The sequence below is a fragment of the Rana temporaria genome, chromosome 1, assembly GCF_905171775.1.
Source record: "Rana temporaria chromosome 1, aRanTem1.1, whole genome shotgun sequence".
Classification (NCBI taxonomy): domain Eukaryota; kingdom Metazoa; phylum Chordata; class Amphibia; order Anura; family Ranidae; genus Rana; species Rana temporaria.
In genome coordinates, this window is record NC_053489.1 from 248826079 (window position 1) to 248845695 (window position 19617).

Below are 19617 nucleotides of genomic sequence, written 5' to 3' on the forward strand. Positions count from 1 at the left end.
CCCAAGACTCTTTGAAGTCTCTGGGCTCCAGAACCAAATCCAGGAGTACCAATCCTGGAGAAAACTGAAAAAAAAAATCAATTTTGGATCCTCCTATAGGTTTTAATTGCTGTTGGTGTCTCCACTAGAGAAATGTTATCTTACTTCCTGTCCAGGTGACAGGCATTAGACAGAACAAGAAGTAAAGTGAATTTACCTTAGCAAAGACACAAACATTATTAAACGTTTTACAGATGTTCTAATCTGCCTCCGCTCTATCTAAAATTCCTTGACTATTGTATACCAGATGATCTACCTTTTATCACATACCTGCCCGACCACTTAACTCCATCCTTTAACCTTACCACACATTAACAGAGACCACACCAATTTGATGTAAACATTGGCCTTAGCAGCCTCTTTATTAATAACTTAAAATCAAATTAACATAACGTATAAAAGACATCTGATACGCCCACCACCTCTCAGTCAAAAATAGTTGCCTTGGTCTTTGCAGGAATACGCCCATAACTTCCATCCAATCATAATAATGCACTGCGGTACCTTAACTGAAAAATAGGCTCTAGCTGACATACTAGCTCGGAGAGAACCAAACCACTGACTGTAGTGCACCCTTTAACCAAATTCCAGCTAAACCAACGTTAGCTGGAATACCACCAGAGGGACCCATACCACCGATGGGGCAGCAAGATGGTCCCGAACTCTTCCTTAACTGAGGGTTTTTTCCTTCACTCGCAAAGACCAACATCTTCCATCTGCCACGACATCCAATGATCCAACCACTCTGTGAAAATAAAATAGGTTGAAATATAGACACCGTAATACCCCCAAATCAAGGGAGGGTGGGTAGCTCTCTCCTTCTACTGACACTGGCGCTGACACTGACCTAAACTCTTGCTGCCCCTCCTACTGCTCTCACTACCCAATCCTGCACCCTGTAACATCTGCTGCTTAGATCACTGTTCCCTTAGTCATGCCAGCCCTCCGTTAATTTTATTGGTGCTTTACTAAGGGGCTTCTCTTTATAAGCTCTGCCTTCAGCATTTGTCAGGAGTAGGGCCAGTTTACCGAGGCACAATGCAAAGCAAATGACTTGTTATGGTATAACCAGATATGCTGAACTATTTAGCTCAGTGAGATTGTTTTGCCCCCTTTAGAGACATTATAGATATGTACACACTATGCTATAAGCAATATTAACATAAAGTGCTTTCTAAACAATTTATTGTTTGAACTACAAATAACCAATGCTGACAAATGTAATAGTTGATTATTGCTGAATTGAAATGGGCACAAAGAGCCATTATAAGCTTAGGGTTTGGGTGACTATAGGAGTGTACTCAAAATTGTCTTTGAAGATTCCTATCTTTGCTTTCAGATTACAGATTTTGGTTTGTCCAAATATACAAGTAGCTCCAATGAAGCAAATGGGGGAACTATAGAATACATGCCTCCTGAAGCATTTCAAGAAGGATACAAGCCAAGTGAGGCCTCTGATGTTTACAGGTAGTCAAATTAGTATTTTTTCATTAAAAAACATAAATCTATCCCCTATGCAAAGTACCTGTACTTTACTTACTTCAACGTACACGTGTGGGCATAGAAGTATGGGGGCTAACATTTCTGAATTGTTTATTAGGCTGGGTTCACACTGCTGTGACACGATTTTTATCTAACTTTCAATTATAGTATGCTGTGCTACTTTGATAAGGTTTGTATAATCTATGTGGCCAAAAAAATCGCACTAGAATCGCACCAAAGCACTACAGAAACCATTTCCAAAATTGCTTTGTGTTGAGTAGCGTTTCTATGAACAGACACCATTAAAAAAGTGTGATTTCCAATGTCATGCTTTTCTGGGCGACTCAAGTCACATCTGAAATCGCACTAGTGTGAACCAGGCCTAACGACAAAGGATCCTGGCCTCTAATCTTAAACCCTGTAATCACTACCTAATGAGTGAGTTATTGGCCTGGAACAAGTATGCCGATGGAAAGTCAGACTTCCCTAGCTGTATATTTGTGTCAAGTCAGTAATGGAGGAGCAAGAATGAAGTGGTGCAAGGTCACAGTGTCTCTTTAATGGCTGTATAAAGCAGGGGTCCAGGAATGACGCTAACACACACATTTGAAATATATACAGCATACATAAATAAATCCAAGAGAGTAAACCACACTGAAATTTCTTGCTCAAAACAAAATGTATTTATTGTCAGTACTAAAGAAATCTTTTCAGAGTGTGGTGACTGTGTTGGATTTGGATTGGAGTCTGCCTGATATAAATACAGTGGGCCATATTCTCTCTAAATATCCGCCTGCTGCGCTTAGGGCACTTACACTCCGCTGTCCCAACTTACCGGAGCAGGTGTTGTATTCCCCAAACACTTGCTCCATAAGTTGGGACAGCGGAGTGTAAGTGTCCCGGCGTAGCCTGGCGGATCTCCAAGGGGGCGTCTTCTATTAAAATGAAGCGCGCCCCCGATGCGAAAGAACTGGGCATGCGCCGGGCTGCAAAAAGCCCAGTGCGCATGCTCCAGTTCTCGGCGGAAAACGTCAATGACGCCGACGTGTGCGTCATTGACGTAAAGTCGTATTCAAGAACGACTTACGTAAACGACGTACCCGACGAAAAAACACGACGGGGACCCGACGCCATCCGTAACATGGCCTACGCGAGACTTGCGGAAACTTACCCCTCATATAGCAGGAGTAAGTTTCCGCTTACGCAAACGACGTTAGCGACCATTACGCGACGCGAACTCGTTCGGGAATCGGCGTAGAAGGATCATTTGCATACTTCACGTAAATGCCATCTAGCGGCGGCCGGCGTCATTGCATTTAAGATCCGCCAGTGTAAGTGACTTACAGATGGCGGATCTTAAGTGTATCTATGCAAAAATTATTCTGAGAATCAGGAGCATAGATACACTGGCCAAAAAAGGGAGTTACGATGGAGTATCTGACTTACTCCATCGTAACTTCACTGAGAATATGGCCCAGTATATGTATATACACCATAGTGCCATGGGTATTGGGAAGCCTGCCTTTACACGTACATGCACTTTAATGGCACTTTAACGGCAGTCTTAGTCCGTAGGGTTCAATATTGAGTTGCCCCGCCCTTTGCAGCTAGCTTCAACTCTTCTGGGAAGGCTGTCCACAGGGTTTTAATAGTGTGTCTATGGGAATGTTTGACCATTCTTCCAGAAGCGCATTTGTGAGGTTAGGCATAGATAGAACATCTTTGGGAGGAATTTGCGGAAGACTGCAAGCCAGGCCTTCTCGTTCAACATTAGTGCCTGACCTCACAAATGCGCTTCTAGAAGAATGGTCAAACATTCCAACAGATACTCTCCTAAACCTTATGGATAGCCTTCCCAGAAAAGTTGAAGCTGTTATAGCTGCAAAGGGTGGGCCAACTCAATATTGAACCCTACGGACTATGACAGGGATGCCATTAAAGTTCATGTTAGTGTAAAAGCAGGCATTCCAATACTTTTAGCAATATAGAGTATAGCCCAGTCTGGCAAAAGAACTGAGGTCATTTTATGTAAACGTTAAAATGTAATTTAAACTGCAATAAGTTGTAAGGAGAAATAAAGGTGCTGGGCTCCATTTTGCATGTGATAAAATTAATTCCAGAGGAGTGCTGTGTTCATGAACAGGCACTAGCAAAATATTGGGAGACAACTACATTATTATTATTATTATTATTATTATTATTATTATTATTATTATTAATGTTTTCAATTTGTTCCTGAGATTCTCTAGAAGAGTTAATTTCAGTAGTTGTGCAATTAAATGATTACAACTCTCCATTTTATACAAAGATTCCACATTTTCAAATAGTAAAACAAAGTTGTCATAACCACCCTCCCTCCCATGCATACACAAGCACATGCACTCAGAAGAACAACAGAAATTCAAGTGGGTACGATAAAACATACAGTGTGTCCTACCTAGGGCTAGGCACCAGCCTATCCACAGGTGGGTAAGGACATGTAAATAGAAACCACATTTTCTACCTTTCAAATCTGTACATTGCATGAAGTGAGGGCAAGCTGAGAAATGTACAGAAAACATTAACCGGATCAAGCGTCATGCGGACGTGACGCATGTGAGGGTGGGAGGTGCAGGAGCGTTCCATGGCTTGTGGTAGCGAGTGGCGGCGGGGATCCGAGTAGACCAACATCGGAGCAGGGGACGCCAGCGTGAGAGGCTGACTCTCCTGAAGATCGAATCGGACCCCCAGCCTGGCTCTCTAAGGCGCAAAAGGGACGAAAAGCCGCGGGATCGTGAGACCGCCCAGCCCGGAGCTAGACGCTGACCTGGTCCGGCTAATGCACGTGGACGGTGGAGCAGCGTGTGACGTCCAGGGAATGAAAACCGCGCGGCAGCAGCTGGCAGCAGGCAGGGGAGAATGTTCTAAGGCTGGGTGAGACGCTCAGTGAGCCGAGCAGGGTCGGGCGCCGTCCCGCTGCACCCCCCCCCCTCCCCCCGGGGATCCCCCATTCCCCCTCTTCTGGTCATATACACCCAGGACGGGACTGGATTGTTTAGCCCAAAAAAAAAAAATTTCCCTGACAAAGCGGGAATATCTCAGGGAGGGAAAAGAAAAAAAAAAAAGAAGAGAAAGGGAGCAGATCAGACCCATTAGTACAGGGGTACAGGGGCATTTTCAGTCCTTGCCTCTACAGGCCATGTTTCTTCTCACAATACGGTTGATTATAAAAGAGGGTCTTAAATGAGCAGATGATGTTAAGGAAGATTGGGATCTCTGAGCATACTGATTCCTTGCTTCTTTTAGATTGGTGATGAAGTGGGACTGTAATTTATAAGTGTTTATAGGGGCAGGTCGAACAGACTACAGGAGGTGGACTTGCACCTATGGTAGGGACCCCTCTTGCCGTAAGGAAAGTGCGGTAATTGTATCCCCCCCCAGGGGTGCGAGCTCCCTCAGCACAAAAGGGACCTCTGTGTAAGAAAAAAAGGGAAAAAAAAAAACAACAAAGAATTACATCCTGTTCCTAGACTACTAAGGGGGATAATACCTGTCAGAGCTGTATTGGAAGTGAAATTGAAAAGGAACTGGATATACACCTGGACTAACGTAGCAATCCGCTTAATGTGATTTTTATTTTTTTTTTATTTCCTGTGCTTTCTCTATAATGCTGACCGCCTATGTTATATTAAGAGTCTGGCCCTTTGTTTCTATTGAATAGAACTATAAGAAGTAGCCCGGAGTGAAGCACACCTGTCTTGGGAGATAAACAGGGAGACAACGTGTGAGCGGATCTAAAATTGGATTCCCCTCTGGTGTCTTCTCTATAGTGGAATTATCATTACCCCAACAGGCCAGGGCAATGTAGCATCAGCACCCGGAGGAAAAACCCCTATTGGTGAATTGATTATTATTACAGGTACACTAAAAGTACAAAGTTTACAAGCGACTGAGAGAAGTCAGTAAAATCATAGGGCTGATGGAAGGGGGACTGTGATAAGAAATATTAAGAAACTCCCCGACATAGGCGACTAACTTGCCCCGGGAACATATAGGAAGAACGGGTTGAAGCAACACAGGAAGATTACTCTGGTTAAATACTGAAGGTAGTACTACAATAAAAGGGCAAACTGGTAAATTGGAGAAAACGCAGCCCAAAAGCAGTAAACGGCCCTTTAATCCTAAGGTAAATAGACAAGGTCACCTAGAAAAACGGATCGGACTGGTCGCGGGGGGTTTCTTTCTCCCGTCACTCTGCCCTTTGCCCACTCCTAGTAGCTTCACTTCCAAACTGGGGAAGAGAATTAGACCCGCCAACAAAATGAATAGATCAACGAGAGGGGGTACTACAAAACCAACTAAGAATAAATCGGGGAATAGCTCCATACAGCAATACATGATGCCAGAAGGGACCCTCAAAAGCCCAGGTTTCGCAAAAAAAACTGAAAAAAAGACTGTTACAAAAAAGGGGGTAGGAACAGGTAGTGCCGAGAGCTCTAGAGGTGAAATGACACTTGATAGTGAAGAAGAGCAATATAATGTACAGGAGATAGCCCAAGATACGCTCCCCCCGACAAAGGCAGAGATGAATGCAATGCTATTGAGGATGGAAAATTCCATGGAAAACATCATCAAGACAGAAATTAATAAGGTAAGAGTAGACCTGGGAGGGCTCCGCGACAGAGTGGTAGAGACGGAAAGGAGAATTGAGGAGCAGGAACAGGAAATAAGCGCCTTGAAAAAACAAGTAAAGACCCTGACTGAACACCAGAGACTGGCGGTATATAGGATTGAGGATCAGGAAAATCGCAATAGGCGACAGAATCTTAGAATCAGAGGGATTGTAGAAGAAAAGGATGAGGACCTCAGAGACACCATGAACACAATCTTTAATCCTCTACTAGAGAGAGCAGCTGAATCTAAGTCCCTCAAGATCGAGAGAGTCCACCGGGTGGGGAATCCCCAACAGATAGAAAGATACGGTCCAAGGGATGTGGTGGTTCGTTTCAGGAATTATGTCGACAAAGCAGAAATCTGGGGAAGGCTCAGAGGAAAACCTCCCCTGAGACATAGAGACATTGAGCTACAAATATTTTCAGACCTGTCTAAAGAAACGTTGGCTAGAAGAAGACACTTGAAACCCCTTTTGGACCTCATGCGGGCACACAATATAAAGTATCAATGGGGCTTCCCGGCGTGCCTCATAGGCATAAAAGGGGGTAAAACAGCACGATTAAGGTTCCCGGAGGAATTGAACGATTTCTGCTCTAAAATGGACATAACGATACCTGAACTCCCTGATTGGGTGGATTAGTCGGGTACAGCTTAGACTGGGATCTTGGGGGGGGAGACGGGGGGGGGGGGTCAGGGGAGTACCTCGAGCACCACCACGAATGAGGAGCCAAGGATGAAGGCGAAGAGTCTTCTACCAGCGGCTCCCAGGCCAAGAGTGGGCCAGGGTGGGGGAGGGAGGGAGGGGGGGTGGGTATGTAGGGGGGGGGCGGAAGGAAAATGGGGGGGAGGGAGGCTGGGGAGAGGGAGGGGGGGAAAGGGGACCATCTGAACGACTCCATAAGAAATTTCCTTAAAGTGCAAAAAAAAAAAAAAAAAAAAGGTTATATGACAGAGTTTAAATTCCTCTCTTATAATGTAAAAGGTTTAAACTCTCATAGTAAGAGACATAAAATCCTCAGTGAATTAACACAATATAAAACAGATATTGCTTATTTACAAGAGACCCATATTACATTGGAGTCCAATATAAAGTTGTATTCACCAGAATACCCTGTGTGGTATTATGGAGACACAATTTCATCGCGATCCCGCGGGGTTGCGATAGGGTTTGCTAGTAGAGTCCGATTCACATTGGTGGACAGACAGACAGATCCCGAGGGGAGATTCCTGTTCTTAAAAATAAAACTAGGTGGGGAGGTATATACCTTGGCAAATGTTTACGCTCCAAACGTGAATGCGGTTAAATACATAAGTAAAATCCTGAGAAAATTAAAAGAATTTGAAGAGGGCCACGTAGTATTAATGGGAGATTTCAATTTCTGCATGTGCCCAAACCTCGATAGTACGTCCGGTGTACAGGGGACTAATCGTGAGCATCTAAAGATATTGACAAGACAAATGACACAAAATCAAATGGTGGATGTATGGCGAATCTTTAATCCCAAGGCTAGGGATTACACATATTTTTCACCTGTACACGGGACGTACTCGAGGATCGATTACGTCCTCGTCGACCATAGACTCCTGGAGAGTGTGATCAAAGTAAGGTGCGAGATCATGACGATCTCCGACCACGCTCCTTTAACCATGAAAATAGTTACCTCTATACAAAAAGCTTCTCCACCAGAATGGAGATTGGATGAGAGTCTGTTGGGAGACGAGGATGTGGTCGAGAGGATACAGAAAGAGCTGGAACTCTACTTCCAGGAGAATGATAAGGAGGGTATCTCAAGAGCTTCCCTGTGGGACGCTCATAAAGCCTATATTAGAGGGATTTTTATTGCAGAAGGGATAAGGAAAAACAAAATAAGAACAAATAAATTAAAAACGTTAAGGGAGGAGATTCTCAGGCTGGAACAGGAACATAAATCTCAGGGGCAAAAGAGGGAAACACTCCATAAGCTAATTATAACAAGAGACGAATATAGAGCCTTGGCGGAACAAGAAACTAGGAAATATATAGACAGGACAGAGAGAGAAAGATATGTCTGGGGAAACAAACCTAGTAAAAATTTGGCTAGAATGGTAAGAAAAAAGAAAACTAGGAATTTTATTGAAAAAATCAGGAATGGGAATGGGGAATTAGTCTACGCTACAAATAAAATCGCGGAAGCCTTCCGAAGCTACTATGGAGAATTATATGGTGTCCAACAAAAGATCAGGGACCCAAGTGAAAAAAGGGATAAGACCAGGGAAGTATTACAGCAAGCCAATCTCCCGAAACTAGAAGAGCACGAGATAGTAGAAATGGAGAAATCTATAACGGAGCAGGAAATAAGCGAGGTACTAAAAACCATTCCTAAGGGGAAGAGTCCTGGGCCGGATGGCTTTTCGTCTGCGTATTTACAGAAATTTAGCACTATTTTAGTGCCTAGACTCTGTCAATACTTTAATGGACTGGGATCAGATTACGAGATGAGTAGAGAGGCATTAACAGCAGCGATTACGGTGATAAAAAAGGAGGGGAAGGACAATACGACCTGTTCAGGCTTCCGTCCTATCTCGCTCCTGAATGCGGATACTAAGTTGTACGCGAAAATTTTGGCTGAACGAATGAAGGGAGTGATGACAGACATGGTCCATCCAGACCAGGTTGGATTTATCCCGGGAAGGGAGGGTAAAGATAACGGGGTCAGGGCTCTTCTTCTTCTCCAACAGCTGAGGGAAAGAGGGACCCCCGGTCTGCTCCTGTCAGTAGACGCTGAGAAAGCGTTCGACAGGGTAGACTGGGGGTTTCTGATACAAACACTAGAAGCTATAGGACTAGGCCCAAGGATGATAGGGTGGATCAAAACTCTTTACCATCACCCATGCGCTAGGATAAAAATAAACGGATCCTTATCAGCCCCTTTGGAGATGAGAAATGGGACTAGGCAGGGATGCCCTCTGTCCCCCCTCCTTTTTGTGTTAACATTAGAACCCTTATTGGCAATGGTCAGACAAAACCCAGAGATATATGGAATAGAAGTAGGAGACGAGGAGCATAAACTGGCGGCTTTTGCCGACGACGTTTTATTTTTTATACGTAGCCCAAGAGTCACCCTCCCAAATTTAATAGCTACCTTAAGACAATATGGGGAGGTCTCCAACTTCAAAATGAACACAGCGAAAACGGAGATTCTGAATGTCAATATCCACAAAGAGGAAGAACAATTCCTACGGAAAAAATATAGCTTCTCATGGCAGAAAGAGATAAATTATCTGGGCATTAAATTGGCAAACACCCTTAAAAAAATGTATAGAATAAATTATATCCCTCTGCTCGACGAAATAAAAAAGGAAATTAAAAATATTTATAATAGACCTATTTCGTGGTTCGGAAGGATTAATGTTGCGAAAATGATTCTAATTCCTAAAATCATATACAAATTTCAAATGCTCCCAATTTTTCTACCTCCACCATATGTTAAAATACTAAATTCCCTTATTATGAATTATATTTGGAACAACAAAAAACATAGGATTTCGGCTCAAACCTTAAAACGGGCCAAAGATAAGGGGGGCCTAGCGGTTCCAGACATTAGAATGTATTATAACGCTTCGGTTCTCTCAAGGGTTATAGAATGGGCTAAAGAGTCACAGGACAAAAGATGGATAAGTATTGAATGTTCACTAGCTAGAGCACAGTTAGGGAGATTGATTTGGAACCCACCACAATTTAGACATATACACACGTCAGCACATGCAATCACACATAACGCTTTGAGGATCTGGGAGAGAGTACACAAACAATTAAAAACAAAATACAACTCGCCTTTTATAGATCTAAAAGAAAATAAATATTTTGCACCAGGGACAAGGGAAGTAGGCGGTAAGTGGATAGGAAATAGAGTTCAGTTAAAAGATATAACACTACAAGGTAAAATAATGACATTTCACGAAATGAAACACATGATAGAATTTAGGATGCTTGACGAGTGGAGGTACCTGCAGTTGTCATCATTCGTCAAGCATCTTCCACATCCTATACGGTCACGGGAGGAGTACACCATATTGGAACAAATGTGTAGCACTAAAACCTCAAAAGGGAATATTTCTAAAATATATAAATATTTGCAAAAAATGGACGAGTCGGATACGTTAAAATACATTCAAAAGTGGGAAAGAGACCTTAATGTCCCAAGGGGAAAGACAACCATGGGAAGAATCTTGAATTTAACTCACACCTCGGCGGTTGATGTAAGAACCGCGGAAATGAACTTTAAATGCCTGACGGGATGGTACGCCACCCCAGACAAAATGAGTAAATTTAGAGAAGGAGAGTCAGAGGAATGCTGGAGAGGATGTGGGCACAGGGGAACGATGGCCCATTTGTGGTGGAATTGCCCAAAGATAAAAATTTATTGGAAAAAAATTCTGTCCCTGATAAAAACCATAACAAAAAAAGAAGTAGAAGATAACCCATGGGTAGTCCTTTTTCATGGGGGGGAGGGGCCAGTCAAAGAGTATAAAGCCTCACTGATCCCCCACTTGTTGAACGCAGCGAAACGCTTGATCCCGCTAAAATGGAGGGAGCCGGATACCCCACAAATGTGGGAGTGGATCGACTCGGTTGAGGATACATATAGGAGGGAGAAATTGAAATTTGGTACAGATAAAAACAAACAGGAGTGCAAGGGCAGCTGGGTCTCTTGGTTAGAATTCAAAAAATCTTGGAGTTGTGCAGAACATCTGAAAGAGGATTAGAAAAACAGTCGGAACAAAGGGAATAGTTTCTTCAGGTGGAGTCGTGAGATGGTCGGGGGGGGGGGTGGGAGGGAGGTTGGGGCGAGGGGAGGTTTATATATATATATTTTTTTTGGTCCACTAAGGATAAATACATTTGGTAACTCTGTCTCGGTGTTAAACGCCTTAGTCCCAAGTAGAGGGGCAATGAAATGATGGGCATAATCAAAGAAAAAAAAAAAAAAAAGGAAACAAGATATAAAAAGCAGAACAACATGCATAAAAACATGTATATAAACCACAAATGATGCAAAACCGGAAGTAGAGACAGAATTATGAATAAAATCATGACAAGTCTCTTGCTGGGGTTAGTCTGAGGTGGAAAAAAAAGAAAAGAAAAAAAGAAAAAGAAAACATTAACCGTTTAAATTGGGAACAATAATAAAATAGTTTAAACAGTTTTCTTTGGAATAAAAAAACATTCAGATTTGCACACTGCAATGAGTATACTGTATAATAATGAGTGTTCCTTGCTGCCCTTGCCCTGTCTGGCAGTCCTGTTTCTACTTGGTTTAGGCATATTGTATCGATAATGTCACTTTCAAAACAACTGCTCAAAACAACTGCTCTCTATATTAATTAGGATGATCAGTTTTTTTTATCAATAATCCTTATTAGGATATATAGATAAACTTTGCACAGCGCCAAATACAAGAGCAGGGAAGGATTACTTTACAAATTATTGAGCATATGAAAACATGTGTAAAGAAAGAAGACAATGTAATACTGACTATATTAAGGTAGCGTTGAAAATTCAATATATCCCCAGATGGGTGAGGTACAATTGAGAGGGAGAAACGGAAGGGAGGGAATGAGGAGTAGGAAGATGAAGGGGGGGGGGTGTATAGCAAAGGAAAGCAAGCATGTACCAAGGGGTATAAACTGGTATAAATTGTACAGTAGGAGACGAAAAGTCACAGATGCCGCTACTCGGTCTAGGAAAGGAGACTATGAGATTTACCCCCAGTGCTGGGAGTCCAAGACCACAAGTTTCTGTTTAAATGGAGGTTAAGAACATGAAGCGGCTCTGGGATCTGACAGCAAGGGTTGCCAATGTTTATGGAATTTGGCAATTCTCAGATTGGTTTTGGCAAACAGAAATTCCATGCATAAATGATCATTGAGTATGTCAATGGTTGTTCGTAGAGTGGGTGGATGAGGTTGCTTTCAAAGCCTGGAAACAGAGAGGTGAGCTGCAACGAGTATGTGTGTGATGTTGGGGTGAAATTTTGAGAGCCAGTTCGAGAGTCCCAGACCAAAGAGAGCCATATGGTCAGCGTATTAGAGAGATAAGTAGCATTTTGAAAGAGGGTGGATATGTTCCTCCAAAATGGGGCCATAGAGGGGTATTCCCACCAGATGTGGAAAATAGATCCATCTAGACCACAGTTCCTCCAGTACTTTTGGGAGTAAGTTGGGTACATTGGTTGCCAATGTACCCAACATTGGTTGCCAATGTTCATGGAATTTGGCAATTCTCAGATTGGTTTTGGCAAACAGAAATTCCATGCATAAATGATCATTGAGTATGTCAATGGTTGCCAATGTTCATGGAATTTGGCAATTCTCAGATTGGTTTTGGCAAACAGAAATTCCATGCATAAATGATCATTGAGTATGTCAATGGTTGTTCGTAGAGTGGGTGGATGAGGTTGCTTTCAAAGCCTGGAAACAGAGAGACGAGCTGCAACGAGTATGTGTGTGATGTTGGGGTGAAATTTTGAGAGTCAGTTCGAGAGTCCCAGACCAAAGAGAGCCATATAGTCAGCGTATTAGAGAGATAAGTAGCATTTTGAAAGAGGGTGAATATGTTCCTCCAAAATGGGGCCATAGAGGGGCATTCCCACCAGATGTGGAAAATAGATCCATCTAGACCACAGTTCCTCCAGTACTTTTGGGAGTGAGTTGAGTATATACAGGCCAGTCTTACAGGGGTATAATACCATCAATAGAGAATTTTTATTAGGGTTTCCCTGTGGGTAATGTTCTTGGGGGAAATGGTGGGAGTAAAGGCAGCTTGAGTTTGTAGGGTGGTTCCCACTGGACCATAGCTGAGGACTTCGCTTGCTGGTTGGGTCTCAAAAGTAGGTCATAGATGTGAGATATGCCCTGAAACGTATTAGACACTGAGTTGTAAAAGGCCATTAGATCTTTAGTGGTGGTGTTGGATGTATGAGGTGAAGTTGAAAGGATGTGGCAGATTCTTAGATACATGTAGAAATCCTTATTAGAGATGTCCAATGGTGTAAAGGGAGGTCCGAAGATAAGAGCTGCAAGTCCAACAGCGGAAGTTGGAGTAGTTATTGGACATGGAGCCCATTTGAGGCTTGTCACACAGCTCTCCGTGTTGGCATTGTGGCATTATGGTTGGAAGAAAAGAGTGAGAAGTGTGTCCCAGCCACAATGCTGCCAATAATACAGAGGGATCCTGAGTAAGTGCCAAAGCTTAAATTTGGAGCCAGATCAGCAAAGGATGTGAGGACCACCATTTTTTTGCTTGGTCTAAAATAGTTGCTTTGTAGTATGAGTTAAGATTGGGGGCTCTGAGTCCTGCAAAGGTTCTAGGAATGTTGAGTAGGAAAGATTTGATGCAAGGTTTACGTGTGGCCCAAATGAATTGGTTGAGGAGATGTAGGAGCTTTGATAAATTGTATTGTAAAAATAGGTATCTAAGTCCTAAAAGTCCTAAAAGAATACAATATATGTGGCAACAGAAACATCTTGGACAGGGCTCTATTTCCTGCTCAAGAGGATTTAACCGAGAGGAGCATTTTACTGTAGATACATTCTGAAGTTTCTGACATAGTAGGGTGAGATAGAAGTATAGGGGATGTTAAGTAAATGCCAGGTACCTCATGGAGGAGTTGGGAGCCCAGGAAAAAGGGGAAACTTTAGTAATAGCATTCTTGAAATGTGGAGGGAGGGAATTCCTAGCATTGCTGATTTAGAATGCTTCAATTTATACATAGATACACTCCCAAAATGTTCTAACAATTGGCAGACTGGAGGTAGTGACCCCAAAGGATCAGTGAGCCATATGATGTCATCTGCATACAGGCCAATCTTGTGGGATACTTAACCAACTAGAAATCCTACAATGAGGGAATGTGATCGGATGCCTTGAGCCAGGGGTTCGATCACAAGCATAAAAATTTAGGGTGACAAGGGGCATCCCTGTTGGGTCTCATTGGTTATCAGAAAGGGGGTGAATAGCATAACAGACGTCCATACTTTAGCGCCAGCGGTGGAATATACAAACAAAGACTTGGGGGAAACACCCTAAAAATGCACTAAAGATGGTGCTGCTATGGCATAGGCCCCGTACACACGACCAGTTTCCTCGGCAGAATTCAGCTTCCGACCGAGTTTCTGGCTGAATTCTGCCGAGAAACCCGGCCGTGTGTACACTTTCGGCCGAGGAAGCCGACAAGGACCTCGGCGAGGAAATAGAGAACATGTTCTCTATTTCCTCGTTGTTCTATGGGAGCTCTCGGCCCGCCGAGGAAAACTCAGATGAGAACTTTGGTCGGGAATCCCGGCCGTGTATATGCTCCATCGCAGTTTTTCCCATAGGAAAACTGCCAAAAACTGCCGGGAAAAAGTCGGCCGGGAATCCCGGCGGGAAAAAAGAGAGCTGGTTCTCTTTTTTTGTCCGGCGGTTTTTGGCAGTTTTCCCGTCGGAAAAACTGCCAGGGAGCATACACACGGCCGGGATTCCTGTCCAAAAGCTCTCCTTGCATTTTTACCGTCGGGAAAACCACCCGTTTGTACGAGGCTGTAGTTTCCTTGTTGGCAAGCACAAAGGGAAGATGTTTCTTGTAGTTGGTTATTAGGTTTGCACACATCTCAGGAGGGATTTTGGTCCACTCTTCTTTACAGATCTTCTCTAAATCCTTAAGGTTTCTTGACTGTCAATTGGTAATTTAAAGTTCTAGCTCCCTCCATAAATTATAGAGAGGATTAGGGTCTGGAGACTGGCTGGCTAGGCCACTCCATGACCTTAATGTGCTTCTTCTTGAGCCTCTCCTTTTTTGCCTTGATGGTATGTTTCGGGTCACTGTCATGCTGGACTCATCCACTACCCATCTTCAGTGTTCTGGCTGAAGGAAAAAGGCTCTCAAAGATTTTACAATACATGGCCCCGTCCATTGGCCCCTCAATGTGGCAAAGTTGATGATGCAAACTATTGCGAAACGCGTCGGGACTCTGCTGCTGCCATGCACTATTTCTTATTGATGTCCTTTTTATTCAGAAAAACTGTAAGTGTTTTTAACCGTTATTAAATCTCAACATTGTTACGGTATCACACTATGTGCCTTCGTTTTCCTTTATGCACTTTGGATATGGCCTGATCCTTTGAGAATTACCTCCAAGTTGCTGTCATTCCCCCCTGTGCTGGTTTACGTGATGTCTTCAGGGTATCCTCCCAATCGTATATCCAGATCCGGTTGATGTGGTCTTCACCAACTTACATTCAGCTTGTATTGACCCTTTAAGCGTATGCTTATTTGGGTTCAATACCTCTGGTAAGCCTCCGCTTCTGGTGGTGGTCATTTTCACAAATCATTTACTTTGATTCACCGTGGTGTTTGGAACCATTCACTTGATTACTCATCCATCAACAGTTTATTTTTAACTATCTACTGTCATTGATTTATTATATATGGACTTTTTCATTTGATTACACTGTCAATTGGTGTTAACACAGACTATTAGTACCATATCATCATCATTATTATTATTTTTAGCGCCACAAAATTGTTTTCTGTTTTTTCACTGCTTTCTTGTTTCACTGGATTGTTTGTGGCTGCTAAGTATTTGGATAGCGCCAGAGGCGGACTGACCACTGGGGCTCTCGGGCATTGCCCGAGGGCCCCATGCCACTAGGGGGCCCCATCAGGGTTGCCAGGCTCAATAAAACCAGGGACAGTATGTAAAAATCTGTGTTTTTTTTACATCTGTCCCTGATATACCAGAAACCGACATGCTTTTGATGTAAAAATCCTGAGATTTTAGCTGCCCTGCCTCTACACTGCCCCCTGTCGTGGTGGCCATCTGTAAGCCCGGGGGCCCCATAATCTTCTATTGCCCGGGGGCCCCATGGGTTGTCAGTCCACCCCTGGATAGCGCAGATTTATTTTTGTTTTTGTAATGTGGCAAAGTTGGCCTGTACCTTTAGCAGAGAAAAAGCCCCAAAGTATAATTTTTTCACCTCCGTGCTTGACTGTAGGGGTGGTATTCTTAGGCCTCGTACAAACAACCTTTTTCCTCAACAGAATCCATCAAGAAACTTGGTGGCAGAGCTTTTTTGCTGAGGAAAACGGTTGTGTGTATGTTTTTCCTCGTCGGGAGTCTCAATTTCCTCGTTGTGTTCCTCGTCGGGCTGGTTTTCGATGAGAAACATGTTCGTGTGTATGCTTAGAAACCCGCACATGCTCAGAATAAAGTATGAGACGGGAGCGCACCGTCGGTAAAAGTAGCGTTCGTAATGGAGATAGCACATTCGTCACGCTGTAACAGACTGAAAAGCGCGAATCGTCTATCACCAAACTTTTACTTAACACGCAGTAAGATGAGATTAGCAAAAGCAGCCCCAAGGGTGGCGCCAGTGGAATCAAACTTACCCTTTATAGTGCCGTTGTGCGTGTTGAACATCACCGCGTTTGAGAACGACGAGATTTTGTCTTGACAGTGTGTACGCAAAGAAAACTTGTCAAGTTTCTCGACAAGCCTAACAAGGAACTCGTCGAGGAAAACGATGTTTCATTTACGACGAGATCCTCGGTTGTGTGTACGAGGCCTTAGGTTCATAGCCAGCATTTTTCTTCCTCCAAACACAGCGAGTCACGCTAATGCCAGAGTTTTATTTTGGCCTAATCTGACCAGGGAACTTTCTTCTAAGGCCCCGTACACACGACCAGTTTCCTCGGCAGAATTCAGCTTCCGACCGAGTTTCTGGCTGAATTCTGCCGAGAAACCCGGCCGTGTGTACACTTTCGGCCGAGGAAGCCGACGAGGACCTCGGCGAGGAAATAGAGAACATGTTCTCTATTTCCTCGTTGTTCTATGGGAGCTCTCGGCCCGCCGAGGTCCTCGGCGGCTTCAGGGCTGAACTGGCCGAGGAACTCGATGTGTTTGGCACGTCGAGTTCCTCGGCCGTGTGTACGGGGCCTTATCCTTCTCTGAATCATTTAGATGTTCATTGGCAAACTTCAGACGGGCCTGTACATGTCCCTTCTTGAGGAGGGGGACCTTGCGGGCACAGCAGGATTTCAATCCACGGCGACGTATTGTGTTGCCAATGGTTTGTTTGGCTCCTCTAGTGTAGTTCTGGTCTGATCCCTCACTTTTCTCATGATCATCCTCACTCCATGAGGCAAAATCTTGCATGGAGCTCCAGATAGCTCCAACAGCTGTCTCCTTCTCACCAAGCTTCTTGCTGGTGGTCTTGTAGCCCATTCCAGTGTTGTTAAAGTCTACAATCTTGTCCATGATGGCCCTTCACAGCTCTTTGGTCTTGCCTATTACAGTGAGGTTTGAATGAAAGAAAGAGATTCTGTGGACAGGTATCTTTTATATACATAACGGGTTGTTGTTAGAAGCATCTTCTTAAATTGAAAGGACTAATCTGTATACCACATGAGCACATGTAGCCAGTCTGTAGGAGCCTGAATTATTGTTGGTTGTTAAGGGATCAAATACTTATTTTACTCACTGAACTGCAACTCAATTTCTAACATTTCTATCATTTGTTTTATCTGGATTTTTGGTTGATATTCTGTCCCTATCATTTAATATATACCTATGATAACAATCATAGACCCTTAATTTCTTTGTAAGTGGGCAAACGTACAAAATCTTCAGGGTATCAAATAATTATTTTTCCCACTGTATTTGTCACGAGTCGGGTAGCTAAAATCTTTGGATACAGTTTAAGATCAGTATTTAGGAGAGATATGGGACAGTAATTTGCCAGATCATGAGAGGGTTTGCCTGGCTTGTGAATGGTGACTATGACCACTTCAAGTGATTCCAAGGGTATCTCACCAGTTGGTAGGAATCTGTTGAAGGTATTACAGAAGTATTCAGAAATAGGGTATGATTTGGTCCAGGTAGGATTTATAATATCCATTACCAAAACCATCAGGTCCTGTCGCTTTGTGAGATGGCAGATCTTTGATGGCTTTGATCATTTCCTGATGGGTGAATGGTTGCAAGAAGGATTCTAGTTGTGCCAAGGTGATGGTGGGGGGTTGGAGAGGGGTCAAAAAATCTTGTATCAGCTGACGGGAAGGTTGGGTTTCAGTAGGAGAGAGTTGTAAATGATATCATTCGGAATAAAAGGAACTAAAACAATCAGCTGTGTCTTTTGCATTTGTTAGTTTACATCCCTGGACATCTAAGGCCCCATACACACGATAGAATCCATCCGCTGAAAAATCCCAGCGAATGGGTTTCAGCGGATAGATCCTATGGTGTGTACACTCCAGCGGATCTTTTTCCGCGGATATTTATCCCCTGGGATGGATTCCAGCAGATAAATATTTGCTGACATGCTAAACAAATCTATCCGCTGGAATCCATCCCAACGGATGGATCCGCTGGTCTGTATAGACTCACCGGATCCATCCGTCCGAAGGGATCCCCCGCATGCGTCGTAATGATTCGACGCATGCGTGGAATTCCTTATATGACAGCGTCGCGCACGTCGCCGCGTCATAATCGCGGCGACGGCGCGACACGTCTTTGCCAGAGGATTTCTGCGCGGATTTCAATGCGATGGTGAGTACACTCCATCGCATGGAAATCCGCTGAAATCCTCGAGAGGATTTATCCGCGGAAACGGTCCGCTGGACCGTATTCGCGGATAAATCCTCTCGTGTGTATGGGGCCTAAGAGAAATTGTATTTTGGCTTGTGCGACTGCGTTTGTATTGTAGAGCTAGGGTTTTACCTGCTTTATTCCCCTGAGAATACCAGGTGAGGAGGAGGTGTCTGAGGTAGAAGTCATGGCCTCTTTGTTAGTAAGAGCTGACCTTATTTCTCAATTTAAGGAGTTCAGCGATGTTATCCTGGGAGGAGTTCTGTTTATTACAGGATTCAAGTGTTCTAATGTGTTCAAGGAGGGAATTAATGGTCAGAGTATTTTTATTTTTCCTGGAGGCCCAACTTTAGGAATATTTCCTGTATGACAGATTCATGAGCATTCCAAAGGGTTGTTGGGTTAGAAACAGAACCAACATTGGAGACAAAGAAGACATCAATCTCGGATCTAACCTGTTCCTGTGTCTCCGCAGCACTAAGAAGTGAGGTGTTCAATTGCCACATATTTTTCAGGGAGCAATAAGGGATGTACATATGGTAATGGATAGCGTTGCGTGGTCATAACACATGATAATTCCTATCGTGGATGTAGAGATTTTTTGCAATAAGGCTTTGGAGGTCAGGAACAGGTATATCCAGTGATAACAGTAAAACAAAATTGAAATGCTGACCCTGTTTTCAACACAGTTCCCCACTCCAAAGCAGGGAACATTTTGAATATTGTGCAGGGTAGAGTGTTCAGTAAATTTTAGAATAAATCTACATTCACTGTGTGATAAATATGATTTATAGTACCATAAAGCACTTTCCCATTGAAAAACAGATGTTGGGTGAA

General features: G+C 43.5%; 1 protein-coding gene across 7 annotated transcripts in view; it reads left to right on the plus strand.

The window, feature by feature from the left end:
- Positions 1-19617, plus strand: part of RIPK3 (receptor interacting serine/threonine kinase 3) — a 109443-nt gene that overhangs the window by 38123 nt on the left and 51703 nt on the right. For all 7 annotated transcript variants that reach the window (XM_040353273.1, XM_040353311.1, XM_040353320.1 and 4 more), the window contains one exon: positions 1379-1506. In XM_040353273.1, the coding sequence (XP_040209207.1) occupies positions 1379-1506 (128 nt within the window). The remainder of the gene's footprint in view (positions 1-1378; positions 1507-19617) is intronic.